This window comes from Anolis carolinensis, chromosome 3, assembly GCF_035594765.1.
Source record: "Anolis carolinensis isolate JA03-04 chromosome 3, rAnoCar3.1.pri, whole genome shotgun sequence".
NCBI classification, from domain to species: domain Eukaryota; kingdom Metazoa; phylum Chordata; class Lepidosauria; order Squamata; family Dactyloidae; genus Anolis; species Anolis carolinensis.
Window position 1 is genome coordinate 27,761,804 of NC_085843.1, and position 27,721 is coordinate 27,789,524.

General features: G+C 38.7%; 1 protein-coding gene across 9 annotated transcripts in view; it reads right to left on the minus strand.

Moving 5' to 3' along the window:
* Positions 1-23,093, minus strand: part of pspc1 (paraspeckle component 1) — a 66,200-nt gene extending 43,107 nt beyond the window's left edge. For 3 of the 9 annotated variants that reach the window (XR_010004078.1, XR_506046.3, XR_010004073.1), the window contains exons 1-6: positions 22,558-23,090; positions 16,978-17,279; positions 13,215-13,310; positions 12,161-12,357; positions 8,836-8,920; positions 8,456-8,564 (exon numbers count right to left, since the gene is read on the minus strand). Coding sequence is in view for 2 of the 9 variants with exons in the window: in XM_008107976.3 (XP_008106183.1) it covers positions 7,296-7,433; positions 8,456-8,564; positions 8,836-8,920; positions 12,161-12,357; positions 13,215-13,310; positions 16,978-17,279; positions 22,558-22,938 (1,308 nt within the window). In the remaining 7 variants the exon portion in view is untranslated. Of the gene's footprint in view, positions 1-5,523; positions 7,434-8,455; positions 8,565-8,835; positions 8,921-12,160; positions 12,358-13,214; positions 13,311-16,977; positions 17,280-22,557 lie in introns of those variants that run through there. The other 6 variants (XR_010004076.1, XR_010004077.1, XR_010004075.1 and 3 more) reach the window with 4 other exon arrangements.
* Positions 23,094-27,721: the final 4,628 nt, after the last annotated feature.

Sequence of the window (27,721 nt, forward strand, 5' to 3'; positions counted from 1 at the left end):
CCCAAAATATAATTATTTAATCACCAAGGTTTTAAAAATGATTAGATCTCAAAAAGTAAATGTCTATAGATTATTTAAAGACAGTGAAACAACTTTCATATGTTCTCAACACACATTTGCAAGAAAGTAAAAAACTAAAAAGACAATTAATGCAATTCATGATCAATATTGCAATTTAACATTTAAGTCAACAGATAGGTACCACTGAAGTCAGAAGAGTAGGAGAGTGTTAAATGTGAACTGAGAGTAAATTAAACCATTGCTAAATCATTTAATAACAAAATTCCTTGCTCCAGATGATATATTATATAAATCAAGAAACTGCAGTAAAATTAAAGTGTTTAGTCCTGCTTTCACTGAAGCAATAAACCAAAAAATGACTTAAATAACCCAAACCCTGCTTGGTCTTTCCAGATCCTGTTTACAGAAAGTAGTTATTAGAACAGATTAGCAAAAACGGGTATTTAAATACAAGAACATGTTGTGCCATCATTTATGCAAGAATGCTGACGTATTTAAGTTCTACCTCCGTTTTATTAAGACTAATAAAACAGCAATGCCTTAGGTATTAAAGTAAACATTGAGGCAGAAATAAGGTTTTGCAAACTTTGCCAATTCTCCAGGGCACTTCAGTTAAGTACTTAACTATTTTGTTATGCTATATTGAGAGGGAAAAAAACTTTTGAATAGTTGAAAACAATGTTATTCCAAGTAGTAGACAGCATGTGATGATCACAAGCAACTAGACTTCTCAGAAATGCAAGCAAATATTTCAATAATAGGCAAATATAGAGGAGAAAATATTTAGAGAAAATATTTTGCTTTTTATCCTGAATTTCAGCAGAATTTCTTTTATACTGTCTTGCCCAGTTGTTGTTTTTTGTCACAAAGAAATACAACCCTATCCAATATATTAAGATATTATTAGAAACCTTCACCTTGTGAACTGCATATATATGCTGGAGTGACATTTATCATCTCTATTATTATCTCTATTATTTCCCATGTTTGAATAGAGATAAAATATTTCCCCTTCTTACTTCCTTGTATGACAATTCCCTTGGTGCCAACTGAAACATTTAAAAGTTTTAATAAATGGGTCACTGGGAGATGAAGACAGTGGACGTCCTCCCAAATCCTGCACACGCCTTTCAAATACCTTCTTCTCTCACTATAATCAGAATCTCTAAAATACTCTTCTTGTGTTTTCTGAAGCTTCATTACACATACAGAGAGAGCAAGTTCATGAGCATTTACATGGTCTAAGGATAAGACAGAGCTACGTCATTTAGAACAAATCCTTCTTAAGAGATTTCTAAATGGCTGTTGAAATAGCAGCAAAGCAGAGATATTAGTGCAGGAATTAGACTTGGGAGATCCAAGTTCTAGTTGCCAATGAGCCATGAGACTTTAAGCCAGTTACTTTCTCAGACTGACCTACTTCATAGAGATGTTGTGACGATAAAGTGGAGAGGAAGTAAGGATTCTTATCTAAGCTCACTGAAGGAAAGGCAGGCTTATCAATATAAAATTCATTTAGTGTGAAATGGTAAAAAAAAGAAATTAATTCATCAAATTACAAGTATAATTTGTTTTATGCTAATTTCCTTCATACACTATATATAAGGAGGAAATGTCTCTGAGGTGTTACATATCATCGCATGTATTCCTGTTTCTAATCTTTTATGGCTAAAGAATGAGAATACATCATAGGAAAATACATCACTTATATGTTATGAGTTTGAATTTCTACTCAATTCAGCAAAACATGAGATCAGTATCAAGCCTGTAGCCACCATGACAAACTGTTTGTCTGTTTATTCATAATAGATGAATTCAACCAGAGATTTCTTAGCTGTAGTATCTTGCAGCTGTCCATTCAACTAGTATTCTCTAATAAGGAACTTATTGTTGCCTTTAGTGAGAACTCAAAAGCAGCATAAAACAAGCAAAATACAGTATAGTACAATTAAACTTGAAAAGAAAAATAGCTGCACAACAGAATATGCAAAGAACCCGGCAAATTTTCTACTTTGAATACTCACACCAATTTAAGATAGCTATTTATTAAATAGAAACCTAGTGTCACCATTTTACAATTTCTAAATATTTTAAATGCTGCAATGGTAAAACAATCAGAGTCAATAAAGGACATGAGACACAGGAAAGGATACAGACGCCAAATTCGCAGAAGGTAAATAAACAGACTATCCAGGAGACATACACTATTCATTTCTTGCACTTTCAATGGTCTCGTATTTTGCTGTTTATATTTGATTTTATTATATGGTTGTATTTTTATTATTCAAATTCAATTATTTTTATTGAATTTTGTTGTGGTATTGTTTTAATCAACGTTATTAGAGCCCACAGTGGCACAATGGGTTAAACCCTAATGCCAACTAGACTGTTGACAGACAAATCGGTGGTTTGAATCCGGGGAAAGTGGGTGAGTTCCCTCTGTCAGCTCCAGCTACCCATGCAGGAACATTAAGAGAAGCCTCCCACAGGATGGTAAAACATTAAAAAATGTGGGCTTCCCCTAGGCAACGTCCTTCCAGACGGCCAATTCTCTCACACCAGAAATGACTTGCAGTTTCTCAAGTCGCTTCTGACACAGAAAAAAAAAACGTTATCAGTTGTCAGGGTATCCACACTTAGAATATAAATATTTAAAACGTAGGAAAGTAGAAATACTGCTTAGACCCTGTGTCAGTCTCCTGCAAAATCTGATTAAATTTTGACATTTCTCTCAGTTATAAACGCATTTAGACACAAGCCTAAAACCTCCACCCCACCCCGCTTTAAGAATCAGCCTCACAGTTCTTTCCATTGCAGCTTAAGAAATTAAGTTGGCTTAAATTCTGTTTCGAGCTAAACAGGTAAGAACAGCATTATCAAGACCAGTACAGATATTGTATGGACATATAAAATAAGAGCAACTGATTGTTAGAAACAGTTAAGAACTTGAAGTCCAATCCTAAAAGTAGAAACTACTGCACCTTTACCAATTCAAAGATACTTCACATATGTCTTTCATATTTCAATAAATGAGTGTGTTACATAATCTCTGCATGAGTATTAACCTAAGGCTGAAACAATGGCAATTTGTCTTCAGTTCTTTAGTCAATTTGTGGCCAAAGTGAAATATGTCACACTAAGAATTTCTTCCAAATAATTTCTTAACTTATGGAAATAAAGAATTGAAATACTCCACAAAGTATTTTAGCTTGTTATTATTCACCTGATAATTTCATTGTACTTCAAAAACCTGCCATGTTCAAGCATGGAAGATTACAAAAGAACTATTCATTGGACAGGTAGTAGACAGGATTTTTGTAGTAGGTTTTCCAGCCACAACTGCTGCATAAGGAAGTTCTTCTCTTATATTTACAAGCAAAAATGTTTACGATGTAATAATTCTTCATTTACAAAATGTCAATTAAGAAACATCTAAAATAAAAACATTAGGGTAGTGATAACAATATTTTCAAAACAATGCCTGCAAAAGAAATGTATCACTCTAGGACATCAGAGCACATTTAAACTTATTTGTGGTTTTCTGGTTCAGAAAATCACATGTTCAGTAAGTATCATGTTTTTTCTCACAAACATTTCATGATTAGACTAGCAAGTAGAAACTAGTCCCCACAGTGGACAACTGACAAGAAAAGAAAAAATGCATACAAGATTCTTACATAATATTCAATGATGACCATGTATTTTTGTACATAATAAATATTCAGTGTAGTCAATTAATGAAAGCCCATATATTTTCAAGCAACTTTTGCAGGAAAATGGAATAATAGCTGTTCAAAAAGAAATCATCCGTTCAGTCACCTTAGAGAATTAGAACAGTAGAAATAAACATTAGATTAGAAGCAGATCCAAGGATTAATTTTAACGTTTCAGAAAATACAAACTTGATGGAACTCTAAAAGTTACTGTAAGAAACTAAGTAAACTATTTCCTTGTAATCTCCCATCTAATTAGATCAAAGATCCTTAGCTTAATTCATAATGCAGCAGCTTTCTCCTATAAAGAGGTGAATATTAAAGATGGCAATGAAAATACTAATGTAAGTACTGCATATGAGCTATTTTCAATTTATTTAGCGCATTTAAGTTAAACAACATAATTAACCTGAGACACAGTAGGAATTCATGAGCAACATGATCTTGATTTCAATTAAGGCCTTTTACTAGAATGATTGAACAAATAACTGTGCCTTTCACTACTGAAACTCTAATCTAGGATCTGCTGTAAAGACAGAAGTATTTAAAAAGGAAAGTAAGTATGAGAAAAATATTACAAGTTACTAAGAAATATGTAAAATAGCAAAAATTCAATTTTTCAGTGAAAATATGCATTATAATTAATTGCTGAAACCAAAATTAAGACTAGTATACTTTGGGGATTGATAAAATGATACATTTAAGTTTCAAACTAAATTTTATAAACTATAGGTTTTAAGACACATTTTGAATCAGACAGCTTATACTGTAGCATGATCAAAATAAAATAGACAAATACTTGTTTATAATCAAATACAAAATATAATCCTCAACGACTCCCCAAATGAAAGGATTATTTCAGCAAAAGCTATACCAGTATTGCAAACAATTGTCAATAAGGACATATCTTCCAAACTCACTCTATTAATTCAAACCTACAACCTTCAAACAACACAGAAAGACCTGCATTTTTATAATACTTCAAGAGATTACTGTCCAAATTATCCGTTAAAAATTACTACATATTGTGATCAGAAAACCATAAATCACACAATTATGAATTCGGTTGAAAGTACATTTTCACATAAAATTGATTATAACGTAAGTTTCATATCAGCTTGAACAAAAGTAGACACTCCTACAGCAGCACATTATTCCCAGATAATTATAACTGCTGTTAAATGTAGAAATAATTCAATTACACAAATCATATCAGATTATAAAACAGCTTTCTTTTTCAAATTAGATTAAAAATACAAATGTAGTGGTAAGATAGCAAAAATGGTGGACTAATTTTTTCCTGTATGCTTTTTTATTTTTTATGACAAAAAAGTGTATTCTGGAAATGGTTGAGACTTCAAACAGAAAATACTTAACTTCTTTTACTCAGTTATAAGATAGAACTATATATGTGCATATACAAAGTACAATTTCAAAATTACTGTAATAATTGCATATATATTATTTAGGTGTTTCAAACTATGACAAATTAATATGCCTATCTTATACAGACAGATACTATCCATTAGGTTCTCGGTGTGTTATCACCCTTATTTTAAAATTGCACATATCCACAAATTATTTGAATTTGAATGTGTGATAGCCAATACAGATCAGCATCCAATAGGTCTCATATCACCCCATATGGTTTTCAGCAGAGAAAGTTAATATGTTCTGATACAGTCACCACGTGCCATGTAAGCAAAAGTAAACTAGCTTTAAATTACATTGAATTAACCTTGCAAATCTCTTCAAGCACCACTGAAAAAAATCAGACATGAAACTTCACAAAGGTGATCTGATGACTTTTAATTGAGAAATTAGAATTATAAATGTAAGCCTTCTTTCTATCTATCATATATATCCTGCTACATTTGGCAGCAATCATCATAGGCAATGACCAAGTTCAAAAGGTGCAACACTACCATAGATCAAATGGAGGCACATTCTTATGAATGCTACAGACACAGTGGGTAATAGAAGCCATGATACTATTAGGTAATGGAAAAAAGACCCACAATAATGAATTGTTTAACTCTGAACACTCTGGCCATTTTCCTTCAGAATGAGTCTCTTTCTATACACACTTAAAGGGCAGGGTATTAGTCTGAAAGCATAATGCACAGAGCGCTCCTAACTACATTCTACTGAAATAACTGGAAGCTGGTTTTATTAATTCCCTAATTATTAAAATAATGCCACTGGGAAACTAGTTCACAGATATTTAAAAACAAAATAGCTAAACAAATGATTTTCATTTCAATTATTTTATCATTTTTAAGGAGTGTTTTATGTGCTTCGTAATTAATATTCATACTATTAAAATTCACATACTTTCTTTTCAATACTGTAGGATCCCCCAAATTGTTGGAGATTTTAGAATTCTTTCCTAGCTTTGTGTACTATAATGTTAATGTGTACAATTTCAACCCTGTTCCACAGTAGTCAAAAACTAAAGAACCGTATAGCAGGTTTTAGTTCCATTTTGAATGCTGAACATATTTGTTACTGCCATTACAATGATATCTATTGAGCATTTCATAACTAAACTGAACAATACAGCCCCGGTTAACTGACCCACTGCATTATCCGAGGGGCCGCCGGGGGCGCCCCTCCCCCTGACCCTCCTCTCCTGTGAAAGGAGCCCTCGCCCCTTGGAAGGAGCCCACGAGCGCTGCTGCCTAGCAGCGCTCGTAGGCTGCTTCCCAAGGGGAAAGGGCTCGGCCTAGGGAAGTAGGCCGCGAGCGCTCCGGCCTCTCCCCCTCCTCTTGCAAGAAGGAGCTCCTTCTCACAAGAGGAAGAGGCAGGAGGAAGCGTCCTGGAAGTGGCCTGCGATCGTGGCCTGCTTCCCTGAGCCGGGGTGCCTGTGGAAGGGAGAAGTTCCCTCCCTTCGGCAGGCGCTTGGGCCTCTACAGAAGCGCGAAGCCTGTTGCTAGGCAGCGGCACGCCTCGCATTTCCCTGGGTCCAAGCACCTGCCGGAGGGAGAAGTTTCCTCCCTCCGCTAGGCGCCTGGGACTACAGATCGGGTTATCCGATTAAACCGGGTATCCGAGTTTCGGCCCACCCGTTTAAAGCGGATAACCGGGGTTCAACTATTTAATTTTATGTAATGCCTTATAAACAGGAAACTATGTAACATTGCATTCTACTCAGACAGTGTCTCTCTGTGGTTTCAGGTTTCTTTTACATCACCTGCTATCCATTATGTTTTTAAGTAACAGGCATACATGGGTGGAACTGTCTATCTCTGAATGCTAAGAAGATGTTGTAGTACTGGCATACTTGTAACATGTTTGTATAAAGCATTTTATATTCTTAAAACTAGTAGGGTCAAATCAGTGAAATATATGAAATCTATTAATGTACACCGCACTACATTCTATGTTTTCTGAAGAACATTTTCGTTCCATTACTTCAAATATTTGGAAATTTTAGATCTCTGCTTCACTGTAAAAGGACTCCAGGCACAAGAACCATCTTCTACAATTAATGACAAGATTGAGAGGGTTTTATCTCTTTTTTTCAAGTACAAATACAGCCTGCAAGAACACAATATCCTCCTATAGATCGTCTATATGGATAAATTTAACACAGTGGTTCTCAGCCTGTGGGTCCCCAGTCTTCAGGGCCTGTCTTATGGCGCCAGAAATCCGGGTCACTGACATTCCATACTGATAAGACACCTGGTACATCTGACCCTGAAAGGAAACGGTTACAAAATTTGGCGGGGGGATTTCGTGGGGTTTTTATCTGCTGGGAATTGTGTCTTTGAATACGGGGGAGGGTATATAAGGGAGCGCGAACCGATGCCTGGCACTCTTGTCTTTTTACATGTCAATGTTTCCTGTAGTAAAAGTTTCCAGTGATAACGCAGTCTCGTGTCTTCATTTGGGAACGGCTATAGTTCTGTGCCTTTTACTTTTCAAAAAGAAACCATTCTCTTCTCTGAGTAGAGTGGTAAAAGGCAAGAGCTTAGTCTCTCCCGGGAGAACCTAAAAGAAACATCAACTCCATCTACTCGAGAGAGGTGCTGTGGCCCTTCTGGCCTTTTTGAAACCCTGGGAAGTAAAATGCCGGTGGTGGCCGGCCCCGAGACACGATGGGTTCTTTCCCTTCTCTACAGAATAACCCACAACTTAGTTACATTTCATAGCAGAATCCATCGTTTTGGTCTCAAAACCTGCCCTGGACCTATACAAAAGTATATATGGTAAGTATTTTGATGATGCATTAGCACAGCTGATACTATCTATCAGTGCTATATAAGATGGTTTGTTATTTAGTATATTTTACACTGTTACCAACATAGGGGAAAATTTAGAAATTTCTCATGATAACTTCACAAAAAAACTTCTTTTTAAAAAAAGATACAAATAAGGAGTACAGTTGATAATTTTTTTTTCTGAAAATCCCCTCAACTCTAATAATGTGAAGACCTGAGCATTGATGTCTCCTTTCTATTAATATAACAAAACTCCTGTCTTAGTTGGTGTTAAGTACATACAAATATGAAAACCTGAAATATTTCATTAAGGTATTTATCATTATTAAAAATATATCTTTATCTTATTATAAAAAGTTATGAAAAAAATCATTTTCAAAGATGACCTATAAAGAAATAAAAGTTGTAGTGAAGAAAAAGAACATGTTGAAATATTTCAATTTGTTCAGATCTAGAAAGAATACAGTTTCCATTTTAGTTAAGCAGATTTCAACTTACGTTGTCCATGAAGTTTGGCTTATATCCTCCTTCTTGCTGTCTCCTCAATTCCTCCTGTTCTCTCTGACGCAACATCTCTTCTTCTCGTCGCCTGTGTTCTTCTTCATGTCTAAATATTAGATATGGCTAATTGTTATATACAGAATATATTTTCATTAAAAAAACCATTTTTTTGTTTTAATAAGCAAGTGCAATTTCAATTAAGGCAGGATTGAAAGCCCAATGACAAAATCTGACAAGAGATAATTAAATCACAGTTTGTTTTTTATAGGAAATATTGGACCATTTTTAATTTAAAAAATGACTCTCAAAATCTGGTTTTTCATGCATCTACAAATGGCTTCCCTTCATGCAATCTAAAGAAATCTATTTAAAAATACCTTAATTGTATTTGCTTCCGTTTCTGCAATTCTTGATTTCTAAGTTCTTCTAAACGTCTCAGTTCTTCCTGACGTCTCATTAGATCTGTAAAAAAGTAGCCCCTAGCAATTGTCATTTTAATATAGTGTAGCACATATGCAATGGTACCTTCTAGAAATATTTACACACACCCCCTTGACTTCTCAAAACCTTGTTATATTACAACAGGAAATGGATTTGATTGTCACTTGATGTATACTTGATATTCAAATGATGAACCTAACTGAAACTGGTGCAGGTTATCACCTACAAAGCCCTAAACGGTTTGGGACCCACCTACCTTAGAGACCGCATCTCCCCCTATGAACCTGCACGATCTCTTCGCTCTTCGGGGGAGGCCCTCCTCTCGCTCCCACCACCTTCGCAGTTGCAGCTGGTGGGGACGAGAGGGCCTTCTCCGCTGTGGCCCCCCGCCTCTGGAACTCACTTCCGAGGGAGATTAGACAGGCCCCCACCCTCCTTGCCTTTCGAAAAAGCCTTAAAACCTGGCTTTTCCAGAGGGCCTTCGACGACTAATTTTTGGGGGTTGACTTGTCTGTCCATTTAATTTAATTAGAGAGTGTTCTACCATGATTATTGATACCTTGCTGAGTACTTCTGCCACGAAGCTACAGAAGCCCTCTATTTCGGCCTAGAACTGTTTTATCTCCTTGTTTTTAACATGTGATGTATGTATTGATTGTATGACTGCTTTTCATGTTTGATTTTACAATGTGTAATTTGTCACTGTTTTTATTATTGTTGTGAGCCGCCCCGAGTCCCCTCGGGGAGATGGGGCGGGATATAAGAATAAATTTATTATTATTATTATTATTAACTGGCAGTTGTTTGAAGCATAAGTATGCACCTTCATCGTTGTGATACCCCTAAACAAATACCAATGCACCCTACTGCCTCCAAATAAGTTAATAGTTACATAACACTAGCGCCACATGATCTCTGATTACAGACATCTATTTCTACAAGGCTCCAGAAGAGCACATCTAAACAAGCAACACCATGAAGCGATTATCAAAGCTATACTCTGATCAAATTTTATAGAAGAATCAGGTTTAGGTTGTAGAAAATATTCTAACTATGAATATTATCCAGAACACTGAATTCATTATTACAAAATGAAAAGACTATATGGTCCAGTTGTGATTCTGCCTAGAGAAGTCTATCCACCAAAACCAAGTGACTGTGGAAGGAGAACATTCATTAAATAAGTACTTAAGAAGTCAATGATAATTCTAAAGATGCTTGAGAAACTTTCAGCTCTAATTAGAAAAAATATACATGGGACAACTATCACTCAAATGTTCCACAAACATTTGACTTAAAAGAGAAGTGATAAGGGGAAAAAAACATTGCTAAAAGACACTATTTATCAAATGCCATTTGGAGTTGGATAATGTGGGGGAGACAGCAGATAAGAAGAAAGCTTTTTGGGTCTGATAAGACCAACACCAAATGTTTGGGACTTCCTGAAAAATGCTATGTAGGATGCAAAGCCAACATTATGCAGTGCACTGAGAAAACCATTCAGTGAAGTACTGTGGCCGCAGTATCACTTTCTGACAATATTCTTTCTTAGCAGGAGCTGAGAAATGTGTCAGAATTAAGGACAAGATAGATGGAGCCAAAAGCAGAAAAACCTATCTCAGTCTGCAAATCTCCAGCTCCATTCGGGGACATGAGAGAAGCCTCCCACAAGGATGGTAAAAACATCAAAAACATCCGGGCGTCCCCTGGGCAACGTCCTTGCAGACTCTCTCACTCCAGAAGTGACTCAAGTTGCTCCTGACACAAAAAAAAACCCTAAACATATGGCCAAAGTAATAGTGTTGTGCTTAAAAACATGAACCTGAAAGCCCAGTCAACGCCTACACTTCAATGAAGGCAAATCTGTGGCAAAACTTTAAAGCTGATGTTTGTCAGCAATACCCTTCAAACATAATAAAGGTGTGAGACATTTTGCCAACACTGAGCAAAGGATCTGCAACCATAAGCAAAACTTATCAGAGAAGATCTAAAGCTGTTTCTACCAATGTGCTAACTAACAGGGGTAAATTATTTATGCAATCAATGAATGTCATCTGATTTTGTTGACTTACAAGTTTATGCCACAGTAACAATACTTTGCATGTCATATCTATCTATCTATATCTATATATCTATATCTATATAAAAGTGAATGTTTGTATGTTTGTATGTGGCAGCTTTCTGATTGGCCACCACTTTCACAGGCCACTGTGACCGCCAGGAATCACTGACATGGACCAAACTTGGCACGCTTAACCCCCATGATGCACTTTACCGCCTGGTGCCGTTGGCAGGACGATGGCCCATTGCTGATGGGATTTGTAGTACTTTCAATCGCTACGACTCCCACAGGCCACTGCGACGCCCAGCAGTGACGGAACTGGACCAAATTTGGCCCACAGAACCCCCCATGAACCCCTTTCCGTCAGGGGGTAGATTGGGGGAGGATGGACCAAGTAGCTTCACTCACTTCTTCCTCTGAGAGTTGTAGTTCACCCTTAAACAGACAGCACTGAACCCAGCCGACTTTGGATCTGGACCAAACTTGGTACACTGCCTCATCATGCCCAACTGAGCATACAGGCAGGATTTCGGGATAATTGTCCTTTGGCTCTGGGAGTTGTAGTTCACCCTTATACAGACAGCACTGAACCCAGCCGACTTCGGATCTGGACCAAACTTGCCACACAGGTTTCTCAAAAGACCCGGGCACCGCCAGGTCCTCAAGCTAGTATCTTATGTACATTAAGCAGTAACAATCTCAATCATTTCCATTTCAATTCCAGATTTTAACACAATAAAGTGTTCAAATGATCTGAATATTTCTGCGAAGCCGTGTAAATATCAGAATGTACAAAATGTAAAGGTATGCAGCTGTATAACTGCCATTACAGTAAAAAAAAACCTTTTTAGTAACATTAATGTGTATATAGAACTATCTTCTATACTGCTGGTTTATTTTTTTCCAACTTCTTCAAGAAGTTTAAGTAATAAATATAACACACTTAGAAATGGTATAAATAGCAGCAGTCAACTATGAAACATATCTGATCATGAAAAAATTTGCAATAAGTAAATTTAGCTTTAGGCAATCTGCTTGATAGATGCATGTGGCATGTGCACTTCTTCAAAAAAGTAAAAAAAAACTCTTTTGTGGATACTTTATGGGTTCCTATCACAACACAAGCAGCTCCCCAGATAGCATCTTAACACTTCTCCAGCTTGTGCAGTAAAATTCAGGTGATAGCCTATTCATTATACCTTGTCTCATCAGCATTAACTGGTGCTCATGTCGAGCTGCTTCCATTTCAGCTTCTAGTTTCTCCTTAGCTTCTTTAATGTTTCTATCAACTTGTTCCCGCTGTTGCTTTTCCATTTCATCAAGAGCCTTCCATCGTGAAGCATACTCAAATTCAAATGTTCCAGGCTGAGCAAAACGTGGCGGTTGTTCTCTCTCCCTACGATGAGGGTACAGAAAACATGTCACATGAAACGGTTTTGTTTACATAAATCTAACAGTGAAATCATCATTTCTTCAAGTCCTTTCTTGTGCATTTCTCTATAAAAGGTTTCACAGCTGGCATGAAGCCCAAACAAAATCCAGAAGTGTAATTCTGTATATTTAAATACAAACCTGAAACATGTCTAAATGGGATTTTTTTTCAAGTTAAAGAACATATGAAGTCGAGAAACTTTGCCCATGCTGGTAGGTTACTAATATTTAAAAATCTGTTTCTACTCTTTTTCAGGTAGAAATGCCCTTCAGATGAGCAAGCAAATAAGAAGCAATGGTTTTTACCACCTCCTATCTCTCTCTAAATAGGAGAGACTGATTCACACTGAACCCAATTCATATCACTTTTTCCATGAGACTGCATAGGTAGGGCGTGAGAAGAAAATAACCTAGCATGAGGAGGGAGTGATCTTATGTCCAAAATCCCTCAGAATCAAAGTCTCTTGTTCTGCTTCTAATTAGCTAGATCCCCCCCCCCTCCCCCGGTGAAATGAAAAAATATCTCAGAAATCATATTAATGGTAAAGAGATGACTGAGATACATTTTGTTTATCTAAATTCACAAGAATTCAAATTCTTTAAGGCACACAAATAGCATTTCAGTCATGAGGATCTTTTCCCTATTTTGTTATGCAATATTCTACCATCCATCTTTCAAAAAAGATATTTTAAGTCTAAAATACATCACAAAGGTTGGTTTTGCTCGCATCAACACTCATGGCTTTTGAAAAAAACTAGGCTCATTTTATTTTGTGGATACCTCTTTGCTTTTGAATATTTTATCTAAAAATTAACACTTACTTATGATACTGTTGTGTTTTTTGCATTAATTTCTCAGGCAGCCCATCTTCATCATCAAATTGTTCCATAGGTTCTACAATAACAGGCCGAGGAGTCCTAAAGAAAGTACACCCATACTATTAAATAATAATAAAAAATATTTCTATAAAAAGGTTGCACAATAGTACAGGCATTCCTAACAGTACACACAAAAAATATATAGGCCAAAGGCTAAATAATATTTTGAAATAAAATAGTATATGCTGGTTTAAGCATGTCCACAACTCATGACTAAAAAAGGGTATGTTGATTATATACCACTGTAAACATAAAAATGAATACAAATTAACTTACTCACAGCCAGTACCTTAATTATATTTAGGATTTTATTGAGGAAAGAATGTGGTATGGTTACCTTTCATTTCACAAACCACACTCTCCAGTAAGTAATACTAGCCTTTCAGCCTGATTGATTCAATTTTGGGGGGGATATAAAGAACTCTGAGAAAGTTTACTCATTAAAAATACAATTCCAATATTGTATAAGTGATGCAACTACATGTACACTCTAATTCAGCTTTGCATGAGCATTCGAATTAACTAATTTTAAAATAAACAATATATAGGCAGTCCTCAAGTTATGAATAAGATAGGTTCTGTAGGTTTGCTCTTAAGTTGCATTTGTTTGTAAGTCAGAACAGGTACATTTTTAAGTGTATCTCCAGCCAAAAATGTGTGTGTGTGTGTGTGTGTGTGTGTGTGCGCGCATATATTAGCTTTGGGTATCATAGGGAAGGGTAACACCCCTGTGTTGTTTGTTTTGCTGTCTGTGTCCCTATTAAGAGATTTCACCTTACTTTCTGTCCCTGTGATAATTGGATTTTGAAAAATCTGACTTGGTGCGGAAACAAGGACAGGTGATAAGAGCTTCAGTGGAGACACTTTTCCATATAATAATAACTTTCAGGAGTGATTTTCCCTACCTAGGGGTAGATGTCTCTCACTTCCTGTAATAAAAATAAAATATTTAGATAAAGGTTTTAAAAATTAACAAAACACCTTCTGAAGCTGCATAATAGCTTCCTTCCGGTTTTTATAAATCTGTTTAAAATTTAGTGGTTTAAAGCCACCGGTCCTACATGGCACTGGAAAAGTGAATGAAGAAATTTGTATTTTTTAACTTGACAGACAACTTCTCTAGGAATATCTAAATCTTCCAGCACAACTCTCTGGTTAACTTCTGCTGGAAACCAACCACAGAATCACACTGGAGGACCTAGAGATCCCAAGAAGTAAGTTAACCATAGGGTCACACTGGAGGAACTAGCGATTCTTAGAAAGAATATCTGTAAGCAAATCTGTGAACAACCAAATCTGCAAATCAAAACCATAAATGTGGATGTGCTTCTTGCAAAGCTATTTATAACAGGAAATGCTCTTGCTCTAAGTTTTCTAAAATAGTTTTAAGGCAGACCTGAAAGCCCTACTGTTTTTGGGCTATGTGGAAAATAAGAAATACATCTCCTTGAACCTTTGAGCCCAAGGCACTTCCTCTACTCCAATAGATGATTAATTTCCTGTGGGAAGTCTTTGAAACATCCCAATTAGGAGATTTTTCTTTGGTTTCTTGAAAAAATGAATACTGTATCCCACATCATTACCTTGAATGCCTACATATCCACAGTTATCACATTCCACTAGTTACTGAAAGTCTTACCAGTATCTTCCTGCAGCCAAAATAGAGCCCTTCCACCCATATTGGTTTTGTTTTATTGACACAGGTGAATATCAATCATTGTGAGCACCTGTCCACTTGACTGTGATGACTGTTCAATTGGTTGTTCATTTTCCCAACTTCCATTTTGCATGGAACTGGAGCTTTCAAAATGGCAACTAGAAATCACATTTGTGATTTTGACCTCTTCTGATCCTTTACCATTTTGAGAAGGCTTTCCTAAGGCAGAGGTAATGTTTGCCTTATTCTGACTTTTATCCTTTTCAACTTTAATTCCCTGTTTCAAATCCTTTTCTTTTGATGTTACTAAGTTATCTGGTTGCTCTGGAGAGCACATCTCAGCCTTGCATTTGATCAAGGTTAAAATGTTTTCTGTAATTTTGATTCAGATATGGAGCCCATAGCACCTACAGCATCTATCTCCTGATCTTTTATGCCATATAAGTATTCTATTCACCTGTCTGACCAACATGCCGTGGTCTTGGGGAGTAAATTTTGTTCACCGCTGGACACCTCCTTTCCTCAGAAGGTAAGGCAAGTGGTTTTGTCTTCTCCATGCTCATTCTGTTCATACTTGTTTTTCTTTTTTTTACAATTTAATAGTTTACATTTTAAATTATTTGGATTACTCTAAATAATTTTTATAAATGCTACAATGAGAAATAATATGAGATAATAGAAAAATAAAAAGTTTGTCTGGTTGGCTGGGCTAAGAAAGAAAATTGAAGTGAAAGAGGGGAGCCCAACAGAATGGTATTTCTGGAGATTTCTCCCTTGATCTAGTTAGCACATGGGGATAAGACCACAAGTGGTGGATTACTCCTTCAGCCTGCCTGAGAATGGCATATCCAAACCAAAGCACAACAAGCTATAATATCAAAAGAAAGCAGGAAACATTAATATTTGTTTCACATATATTTTATACAAGAAATACTAAAATTATTCAATGTAATTGTGTAATAATTTCAGTAGAAAAATGGAGGCAGAATGGCAATTTCAACTGTGATGTTTACAATCAATTAATGCATGCCATAAAACCCAGACATTGTTCTAATTAAAATATACTGAAAATTAAACACATGACAATGCCCTGGGAAGATTCCCATAAAAACCTCAAAATGACTATTCAGATTTACCTAGAATTGTATTTTTTAAATTCAACTGACCAGCCAAGAACACTTACTACCTAATATAATAGGACTCCTGAATCCATGGGGAATATTTTCCAAGATAGCTGGTGGATACCTGAAACTGTGGACACCAGAGCAAATCCTGTATTTTGACTTGGGGCAAAGACATATCACAGAAGACCTTGAAAGCCGCACAAACACTTCCAAAGGGGAATTTATTGAATCTGTGGCTATAGCAGTTGAACTACAAATTTGAAAATTCTATTCTAGTAAAAAACACAATTTGTATTATCATTCAAAAGTATTACATTAATCTCTTACTTAAGCTTAGAGTTAAATAAATGATATATTTATGGGCACAAATTGCTAATTAATTATTTCCTATTTCTGCAATCAGGATATGTTCTATCTACTCTAAGGGATAATCTATACTTATCATGTGATTGTATGAGAATAAAAGCTGATATATGGAAAGCACTTACTTTGTATGCAAGTGCTAGACAAAACTAGTGAAAGGGGAAAGTCTGATGCTTAAAAGGCATCACCTCTATCTGATAAGATACAATTACAATACCTTATATAAAAAGAGCAATATAGGGAATAGTACTAACTGCTGGGATCAAAAACAAGAGAATCGCTGTGATATAGTTTATGGAGTGCGTCCTCATCTGACATCATGTGAAAGATTTCTTGTTAACCGGCTTCATGTCAACTTTGATTTATGGAAACCATATAAAATAGATATTAAACATTTCATTGAAGCCATCAGGAGCAGCTTTTTAAAAGCAGATAAAGGAGAAATCTGAATTAGGTTGATTTTCCAAAAGAGTTTTGTGTAATTCTAAATAGGGAATAGATTAACAACTGTTATATACATCTCCACTCATTTAAAGAATAAAACAGAAAAAATAGGACTTACGTTGTTAGCAAGAATGCTCCATCACTGCATCTTTCTAAAGCTTTACGTGCTGGAGGTTTGGCAGCAAACTCTACGAAGCCTTTCCCCGTTGCCCTGCCACGATCATCAACAACAACCACTGCTCTTTCCACAGGGCCAAATTGAGAGAAAGCTTGCTCCAGAAGCTCATTGGAAACAACTGGTGAAAGATTCTTTACTGTTAAAGCAGCTCCATGAGTAGCAAATCGAATTCGGAGTGGTCTACTCTTCAAAATAGTTCCATCAAGCTCTGCCTTCGCTATCTCAGCCAGAGTCCTAGATTCCTTTAAAAGAGAACATAACGTATTTATATATGATATTTCAGCAAACTGAATTAAAAATTTTCTTGAATAAATCTATATAAACAGAAGTTATAACCATGTTTCAAGTAATTCTATTTTCCACAGAATTCTGGCAAATTTATCAATTCATCCTCCTAATTTCTTATGCCTCTCCTGATCCTGAGCTCCTGCACTGGTCAGAAATCACCAGGAATACTGCGTCCAATTCTGGGCACCACAATTCAAGAAAGATATTGAGAAGCTGGAATGCATCTAGAAAAAGTGACTATATTGATCAAATGTCTGGAAATCATGCCCGATGAGGAGTGGCTTAAAGAGTTGGGTATGTTTAGCCTGCAGAAGAAAAGGTTGAGAGGAGACATGATAGTCATGTTTAAATATCTGAAAGGAGGTCATGAGGAAGAGGGAGCAGACTTGTTTTCTGCTGCCCTGGAGACTTGAGCTCCTTCCACACAGCTGAATAAAATTCCATATTATCTGTGTTGAACTGGAATATAGGGCAATGTAGACTCAGATAACCCAGTTCAAAGCAGATATGGTGAGATTTTCTGCCTTGATATTCTGGGTTATATGGTTGTGTGGAAGGGCCTGGGACTTGGAGCAATGGGTTCAAATTACAGGAAATGTTCCACCTGAACAATAAGAAAAACTTCCTGACCATAAGAGCTATTCAAAAGTGGAACTCTCTGCCTTAGTGTGTGAAGGAAGATCCTTCTTTAAGTTTTTAAACAGAAGTTGGATGGGCACTGGGCTTTGTGCTCTTACTGCATGGCAGGGGGTTGGACTAAATGGGCAGTCTCTTCCAACTCTATGATTCTATGATCCAAGACTTGATGTTAGTTCTCTAAAAGTACTCATACAAACAAACCACATGGTCCCAAACCACCACGATAGCAAAGAACCTTCTGAAAATGAATTCCCAATGTGAAACTCTATCATCCTGATACTAGTCTACACTTGTCCTATTACATCCTTGGGAAATCATTCTTAAGTACTATGGCTGCAATGTAATTTATATTTTCTGTTTCAAAAATTTGAAACATTTCTACAGAATGTGAAAAATAAGGTAGTGGTCCCCAACACAGTTTCTTTCCAAAGTGGTACTTTTCCTGATCTCCAGGCAAACATAATTTGATCCATGACCAAGGGTAAGCCTATTACTGTGACATTAATCCATGCATACATTCCCAGAGGATTCAGTTTGTCCTTGAAAAATAGGCCAAATGATTTAGGAAAAAGTTAATAAATCCTGTGCTAATGCTATTTAATTCTACTTCAGTTTTTACTCTAAAATACAGGAAATCGACAAATGCAAGGTTTTGACAATGGATTTCTTGTACAGTATCTACTTTAGCAGTTACTACCAATGGGATCAGAGTTTAAATATTTTAAAAACACCAGATTCTGTCTGATCTTGGAAAAAGCAGGGTCAGCACAATACTTGATGGAAGACCACCAATGAATACCTGGTACTATTCAGTATATTTTAGAGAAAGGAAATGGCAAAATCATCTTTAAGCATTCTGTGCCTAAGAAAACACTATAAAAGTCATAGGGGTGCCATAAGTTGGCAGAGGCATTGAAAGCATGTATATGTTTATGTATATACCAGTATACACACATCCAGTAGAGTCTCACTTATCCAACATAAATGGGCCGGCAGAATGTTGGATAATAAGGAGGGGTAAATGAAAAGCCTATTAAACTTCAAATTAGGTTATGATTTTACAAATTAAGCACCAAAACATCATGTTATACAACAAATTTGACAGAAAAAGTAGTTCAATACGCAGTAATGCTATGTAGTAATTACTGTATTTACGAATTTAGCACCAAAATATCACGATGTATTGAAAACATTGACTACAAAAATGCGTTGGGATAATCCAGAACGTTGGATAAGCGAGTGTTGGATAAGTGAGACTCTACTGTACATACAAACACACTCCTAAAAGTTCACCATTATACAATCGTATACATTACTTGTCTGCTGAAATAGCCTAAAAGCACCAGATCCCATTTGATCTTGGAAAATTTCAGCAGACAGGTAATGTTTACGATTGTATAATGGTGAACTTTTAGGAGTGTGTGTTTGTATTTACAGTAGAGTCTCACTTATAGCCTAAAATAGCCTAAAAGCACCAGATCCCATTTGATCTTGGAATAGAGCCCCCAGTGGAGTAGTGGGTTAAAGCCTTGTGACTTGAAGGTTGGGCTGCTGATCTGTAAGCTGCCAGGTTCGAATCCCACCCGGGGAGAGCACGGATGAGCTCCCTCTATCAGCTCCAGCTCCATGCGGGGACATGAGAGAAGCCTCCCACAAGGATGGTAAAAACATCAAAACATCCAGGCGTCCCCTGGGCAACGTCCTTGCAGACGGCCAATACTCTCACTCCAGAAGCGACTTGCAGTTTCTCAAGTCGCTCCTGACACGGAAAAAAATTCTTAGAATCTAAGTAAGATTGTACCTATGTAGGATTTGGATGGGAGTCGACCAAAGAAAACCAGGTGCTGTAGGCTATATTTCCAGGAAAAGAACTGGCAAAACCACCTGAGTATTATTTGCCTCAAAAATCACTCCACTGGTTGCCAGTTGGCTTCCGGTCAAAGTACAAAGCATTGGTTCTTACCTTTAAAGCCCTACATAGTTTAGATCCAGATTACCTACAGGATTACTTCCTCCCTTACAATCCATATTATACAGTCAGGTCTTCTGAGGATGCTAGCCCCAACCAGGCAGAACCAATTGTCAACAGTCATCAGATGCCCCTAGACTAGAACTCGCTCCGACAGCTAAATAAGCTATCAAAATGCAAGACACATTTAAGTCTCTCTCTACTGGCACGCCTACTTAGTCAACTTTATATGATGAATTTTAAATTGCCATTTCAAACTTTATGTATATTAGTGTTTTAAGCCTTATACTATGCTTATACTACCACAGTTGAAGGGAGATGTTGACAAGCTGGAAAGCGTCCAGAGGAAGGCAACTAAAATGATCAAAGGTCTGGAGAACAAGCCCTATGAGGAGAGGCTTAAAGAACTGGGCATGTTTAGCCTGCAGAAGAGAAGGCTGAGAGGAGACATGATAGCCATGAATAAATATGTGAGGGGAAGTCATAGGGATGAGGGAACAAGCTTGTTTTCTGCTGCCCTTCAGACTAGGACACAGAACAATGGCTTCAAACTACAGGAAAGGAGATTCCACCTGAACATTAGGAAGAACTTCCTCACTGTGAGGGCTGTTCGGCAGTGGAACTCTCTTCCCCGGACTGTGGTGGAGGCTCCTTCTTTGGAGGCTTTTAAACAGAGGCTGGATGGCCATCTGTCGGGGGTGCTTTGAATGCGATTTCCTGCTTCTTGGCAGGGGGTTGGACTGGATGGCCCATGAGGTCTCTTCCAACTCTACTATTCTGATTCTTTTTAATGTATGTATTTTATGATGCTTATATTGCTTGAAATGGCAATTTATTTTGACTATATTGTTACCCGCCTTGAGCTGTGTGGAAAGGGTAATGAATAATAATAATAATTATTATTATTATTGAACGGTACTGCAGTTATAAGAAAAACCAGCCAATATACACATTAACAGATGTCCAAGGAGGAGGGAGAAGAGCCCCATTTTAAATAATGCTAAATGCAGATAGGACAGGCATTGTAATGCAGGGAGAAGACCCCTCAATGCTCACGCACCTGCTTAGGATGTAACCCAAAGCAGGGTCTTTCTGCCTGAGAACAACGGGGGCAGGGAAGGGAGGCAAGGAGGAAGAGTCTCCTCTAGGAGGAGAAAGGGGAAAGCAATTTGCAATGGGAAAATGAACCTTCATTTACTTGCATGCATGCGTTCCCTCGCACATCTTTCTTGTTAAACCAGGGGACTCAATGGATGGCCCTTGCGTCTCTTCTAACACAGTGATTCTATGAAAAGGACATCAATCTCCAATGGGATCTTACTTGCATTTATTTATTCATCATATCTTTTAAAGAGTAGGTTGAAAAGGCCAGCCTCTGTGGTCTCTATGATTTCATGAAATAAAAGAGTCAAAACTGGGATAAGAGGAGAAAAAGGACAACAATCTCCTATGAGGAAATGAGTTCTTAGTTGAATTCATTCATTCATTCTTTTTAAAGAGGGAGTCGTAATAGATGGCCCCTGTGACCTCTTCTAGCTCTATGATTCTATGAAATAATAAAAAGTCAAAACTGGGATAAAAGGAGGAAAAAGGACAGCAATCCCCGATATTATAATAATAAAACTTCATTTCTAACCCTCCCTCTCTCCACAAGGGGACTCAGAGCAGCTTCCAAAAACAAAATGGCAAACATTCAATGCCATGTGCAGCATCAAAATCAGCAAAATAAGCAAACAAAATAAACAATGCTGGAACTCTCTAACAACCACCATGTCAGATTATGCTGAGAAGCCATTGAAATCCACAAGCATGAGGACAATTTCAACAGGAGGAGGAAACCATGAAAATGAACAATACCTGCTACCAGTATTTTTTTATTTAAAAAATCTAAAATAAGGACAGTAAGCAAAGAACAGCATTCTGAAAACGAGAATTCCAGGCATGAAACAATCAGGGACAGCTAACACCTGACAACAAAGGATTCCCCCAGGCAGGCTTTGAAGCTGCAAGGCCAATCAATGCTAATCAAGCTAATTACAACATTCACACCTGTCTCAAACAGGCAAGAGTTCTTTCTCCTTGACCTTCCGGATTCAGGGGTTCTCAACCTGGGGCCCCCAGATGTTTTGATCTACAACTCCCAGACATCCCAGCCAGTTTACCAGCTGTTAGGCTTACTGGGAGTTGAAGGCTAAGTACATCTGGAGACCCTAGGTTGAGAACCACTGAGATATATAAACCTCACTTGCCTAGTTTCCAACAAAGCTTACAACCTCTAAGGATGCCCGACATAGGTGGGCGAAACGTTAGGAGAGAATGCTTCTGGAGCATGGCCATACAGTCTGGAAAACTCACAGCAACCCAATTAATTCATTAATCCGTTCTTTTTAAAGAGGGGAGTTGCAATGAATGGCCCGTGGCCTCTTCTAGCTCTATGGTTCTGTGAAATAATAACAGAGTCAAAACTGGGATAAGATGAGCAAAAGGATAGCGATGAGGAAGCGAATCCTCTCTTACATCCATACTTCTAATAATGAATAATATACATTTCCTAAAGGCAAAGCGAGGAGAGTGCCATCTTCCCACCCTCCCTCGGCCTGCCATCTTCCTCCCTTTTCTCTCACCAGGCGGATGAAGCCGAAGCCGCGGTCCCTGTTGATGAAGACCTCGCTGGGCTCGCCGTAGCGCTCGAAGAGGCGCTTGAAGTCCTCCTCGGTGATGTCGGTGGGCAGGTTCCCCACGAAGAGGCGGCAGCGCTGCGTGTAGCTCTTCTCCCCAGGCTTGAGGAAGCTCTTGATGTCGACGGTGAAGCCCGAGCCGCCCTGCTCCTCCTGGCCGGCCTTCTCGCTCTCCGGCGGGGGAGGGGGCGGCAGAGGCGGCATCGGCATGGGCTCCAAGCCCCGCAAGCCCTTCATGCTCCCGCCGCCCACCAGGCTCATCGGGGCCGCGCCCGCCGGAGAGCTGTTCTCGATCCTCACTTGCTTCAGGTTCCTGTTGGCCGACATGTCGCCTTCCCGGGGCTCCTTCTTTGTCTTTGTGGCGATTCAGAAGCCGAGGAGAAGGACGGAGCTCTCGGCCCAACACCCGCTGCCAGCAAATGAGAGAAAAACTCAAAACCAAAATGGCGACGGCGGCAGCAGCGCCAACTCTATCCAATGTCGCCCCGCCCCTCCTAGGCTTCGCGGGACTGCGCATGCGTACGGAGTTTGAACCGTTAACTGTTCAACGTGTTCAGTTTATATTACAACTGAGACCGCGCCTGCGCATTACTCTCTTTGCCTTGTAGGGAAAGAGAGGAGGGCATCAAATAGACCAGGCATGGAAAACACAAGAATGGCCATCAGATTGGAAAAAATCAATGTATATCCCCACACCAAAAAAGGGAAATGCTAAAGAATGCTCAAACTTTCGTACAGTGGCACTTATTTCACATGCTCAAGATCCTGCAAGGTAGACTCCAGCAACATGGAGCGAGAGTTGCCAGATGTACATGCTGGGTTTAGAAAAGACAGAGGAACAAGAGACCAAATTGCCAATGTCTGCTGGATAATGGCGGAAGCTAGAGAGTTTCTGAAAAAAAACTGTTTCTGTTTTATTGACTCTTCTAAAGCCTTTGACTGTGTGGATCATAATTAATTGTGCCAAGTATGGGGATACCAAGTACTTACTTAGGTGATCCCTCGTAGTTCGAGGATGATGGTCCTCCATTTCTTGGAAGACGCCTGTGCGTCATTTTTTTTTAATGTGTGGAGGTCGGTGCACGGCTGGTCAACACACAGTCTTCACAGATTGAGGTCCCAGCAGTGGTGTGATTAACACAACGAGAGTGGCTTCTCAGTCTGTTGCAGCCTTCTTCCGCCTTCACAGCCGTTGTAACATGTACCACGTTATCCTCCGCCTGCTCCGCCATTGAGGTCTTTATGTCTTCGGATTGTTCTTGGTCTGGATCCTCCCCTGTGGCCACTCCTGGGAGTGTGTGACTCCCGTGGTTGTGCCCGCAGATTCATTGGAACACGCAAGCCCCCTCACTACGTCAAGGTGACAATCCATCGAGCGGGATACCAAGTCACCTTGTTTGTCTCCTGAGGAATCTGTATAAAGACCAAGTAGCAACAGTAAGAGCAGGCCACAGAACAACAGACTGTTTCAAGATTAGGAAAGGAGTATGGCAGGGCTGCATACTTTCACCCTATCTATTTAACTTGTATGCAGAACACATCATGCGACGTGCTGGTCTTGACGTGTAATGACTCATGGGCCTTGTAGTCCCGTTCCTAGTACTATTGTGGCAGACGAAGAGGAAAACATGGGATTTCCACCGGTTCAGCCAGAATCGGAGCCCCTGCACCTGGAGGATGTTTGCCCTCAAGAAGTCAGCCAAACAAGCCTTGGGCAGAATTCTCCCCCGTTTTCCCGAAAAGACAATTATAATAGAGATAGAGGAGCTAGGGAGGCTAATCGCCGGAGTCTCAGAATCGCAGCCAAACAATTAGCTGATTAGGTCTGCTTCCCTTGGGAAATTCTAAGGAGTCATGCATCTGGACAGAGTTGGGTTTCACTTCTCGTTCTCTAGGGAAAGGGTTCTTCTGGCGGGAAACGAGACCCTATTTAGGTGTTTTGCCGCAAGGAAACCTTGCGGAGTCAACTCGTCAGCTTGAGGAGTGAGATCGTGTGTGGACTTAGTAATCCCAGCTCCTTGTTTCCCGGACCAAGTTCCAAGCCTGCCTTGTTTCACGTTTGACCGCGGACCTCGCCACGGACCTTGTTCTTGCTTCTTGTTTGCCTCGTATCAAGTCTTGTTTAGCCAAGAATCTAGTTTGTTCTCCAGCCTTGTTGTCAAGCTTCAATGGACTAAAAGACCTTGTCATCTCCCCACACTATTGCTTGGCAAAGTGTGTGTTTCGGTTAATGGATTATAACTTTGGACTCTAATATCACATATTGGACATTATTTTCCTGGACTATATTTGACCTTTCCTGAAAGGTCTACTTCTGAACTATATTCTTCACTTGTTTTTATTGACTTTATATATTCCTTTAATAAAGATATTAGATAGAATCTGGCCTCTGCGCATGGTTATTGGTGTTCTGTAGCCTGGGTCTTGACATGACGAATCCAACGCTGGAGTTAAAATTGCTGGAAGAAACGTTAACAACCTTAGATATGCAGATGATACCACTTTGATGGCTGAAAGCAAGGAGAAACTGAGGAGTTATAACCAAGATGAAAGAAGAAAGTGCAAAAGCTGGGTTGCAATTAAACATCAAGAAAACCAAGATTATGGCAACCAGACTGATTGATAACTGGCAAATAGAGGGAGAAAACGTGGAGGCAGTGACAGATTATATATTTCTAGGCACAAAGATGACTGCAGAACCAGGCTGCAGCCTGGAAATCAGAAGACGTTTACTTCTTGGGAAGAGAGCAATGCCCAGCTACGATAAAACAGTGAAGAACAGAGACATCACACTGGCAACGAAGGTCTGCATAGTTAAATCAATTGTATTCCCCATATTAACTTATGGATGTGAGAGTTGGAACATAAGGAAGGCTGAGTGGAGGAAGATAGACGCTTTTGAACTGTGGTGTTGGAAGAAAATTCCTTGGACCGCAAGATCTAACCAGTCCATACTCCAGGAAAGAATGCCCGGCTACTCACTGGAGGGAAGGATATTAGAGGCAAATATGAAGTCCTTTGGCCACATAATGAGAAGACAGGAAAGCTTGGAGAAGAGAATTATGGAGGGGGGGGGGGGATGGAAGGAAAAAGGAAGAGGGCCGACCAAGGGCAAGATGGATGGCTGGTATCCTTGAAGTGACTGGCTTGACCTTGAAGGAACTTAAACAGCTGAGGGGGGAAAGGAAAGGGCCTGAGGCTGTTAGGAATGGTGGGAGTTGAGGTCCGAAACACCTGGAAGAAGAGCCAAAGTTGGCCCATTCCTTAGATCAGGGGTCCCCAAACTAAGGCCCGGGGGCCGGATGCGGCCCTCCAAGGTCATTTACCTGGCCCCCGCCCTCAGTTTTATAATATAATATTTTATATCAGTTTTAATAATATAATATATTGTATATACATATAATATTGATAATAATCTTTTGTTATACAATATAATACTAATAGTAATACCATATAATAATATTAATTATATGTTATATATTACATATCATATAATAGTATAGTAGTATAGTTCAATATAGTAATGTATAATGCTAATATTGTGTTATGCTAATAATATAATATATTATATGTACATACAGCTGCTCTGAGTCTCCTTCGGGGTGAGAAGGGTGGGATATAAATGTAGTAAATAAATGCAGTAAATAAATAGTTAATTTTAGACTTAGGCTCGGCCAAAGTCTGACATGACTTGAAGGCACACAACAACAACAACAACAACAACAACAACAACAATCCTAATTAACTTGACTATCTCATTGGCCAGTAGCAGGCCCACACTTTCCATTGAAATCCTAATAGGTTTATGTTGGTTAAAACTGTTTTCATTTTTAAATATTGTATTGTTCTTTCGTTGTTGTTGTTGTTGCTGCACTACAAATAAGACATGTGCAGTGTGCATAGGAATTTGTTTTTTTTTTTTTTTTCAAATGATAATTCGGCCCCTCCACAGTCTGAAGGATTGTCGACCGGCCCTCTGCTTAAAAAGTTTGGGGACCCCTGCCTTAGATAGACCATGGGGAGGGGAACCACTTCTATGGCTGCAACTACACTGTGGAATTAATGCAGGAGAGCCGGCTCCAGGAGATAACAGTATTTTAAACCCCTTTTCTCCTTCCAATTGTAAAACTATCCCGCAATAAAAAGTATCCTATGCTTGCCTCTCTGTATCCTTCTTGACTCGTTTTTCCCTTCTCTTCGCCGTCTTCTGTCTTTACAGACCCCATCATCCCTGAACTTCACAAAGTTCTGGAGAGACTTAATTCTTCATAGAATGATGGAAAAAATAGACCCATGTATGATCCCACAGAAAGGAAACACAAAAGCTGCGCATCACAAGTGTTGAATCTGACTCAGCACATACAGTACAAGGCGGGATACAAGTACTGTAATAAATATATCTATATCTATATATATATCTATCTATATATATAATAAAAGTGAATGTTTGTATGTTTGTGTCAGCGTTTTGATTGGTCGGGCGGTGTATGTGCTCGCGTTTTGATTGGCCTGGCGGAATATGGATCAGCTTTCTAATTGGCCGGCCGGAATATGGGCCAGCTCTGATTGGCTACCACTTTCACAGGCCAATGGGACCGCTGAGGCAAAAACTACTACCAACTGGCTTCGTTCGGCCTACTTATCTCCTCAGAACGAAGCTAGCTCTGGGAGAGTTAACAGCCTCGGCCTACACTTTGGTAATCCAAAACACCACTGGGACCACCAGGAAGGCCGGAGCTGGACCAAACCTGACACACATAACCCCTACGACCCATGAACCCACTGACAACGGATCTGGACCACATAGACCCAACATGCCCAACTGTCAGACTGATAATAAAAAACTTTGGTTCTAAGAATTACAGTTCACTCACACATTCACAGCATTCTGAATCCAACTAATGATGGAAAATAATTATGTTTTAATGCTTCCTTTTCAACAATGTTTGTGGGTATGTTTATGAAAACTCTACCCCCTCACCTCACCTCCTTCAGCGCTTCTACTGACAGGCTGCTAGGCCCGGCTAGGCCAAAGGCGTGGGCCATCTTCACCCCTTAATACTGTTCCAAAGAAGACAGGTTTTCCCTGGCTCATTGGGACATAGTATTA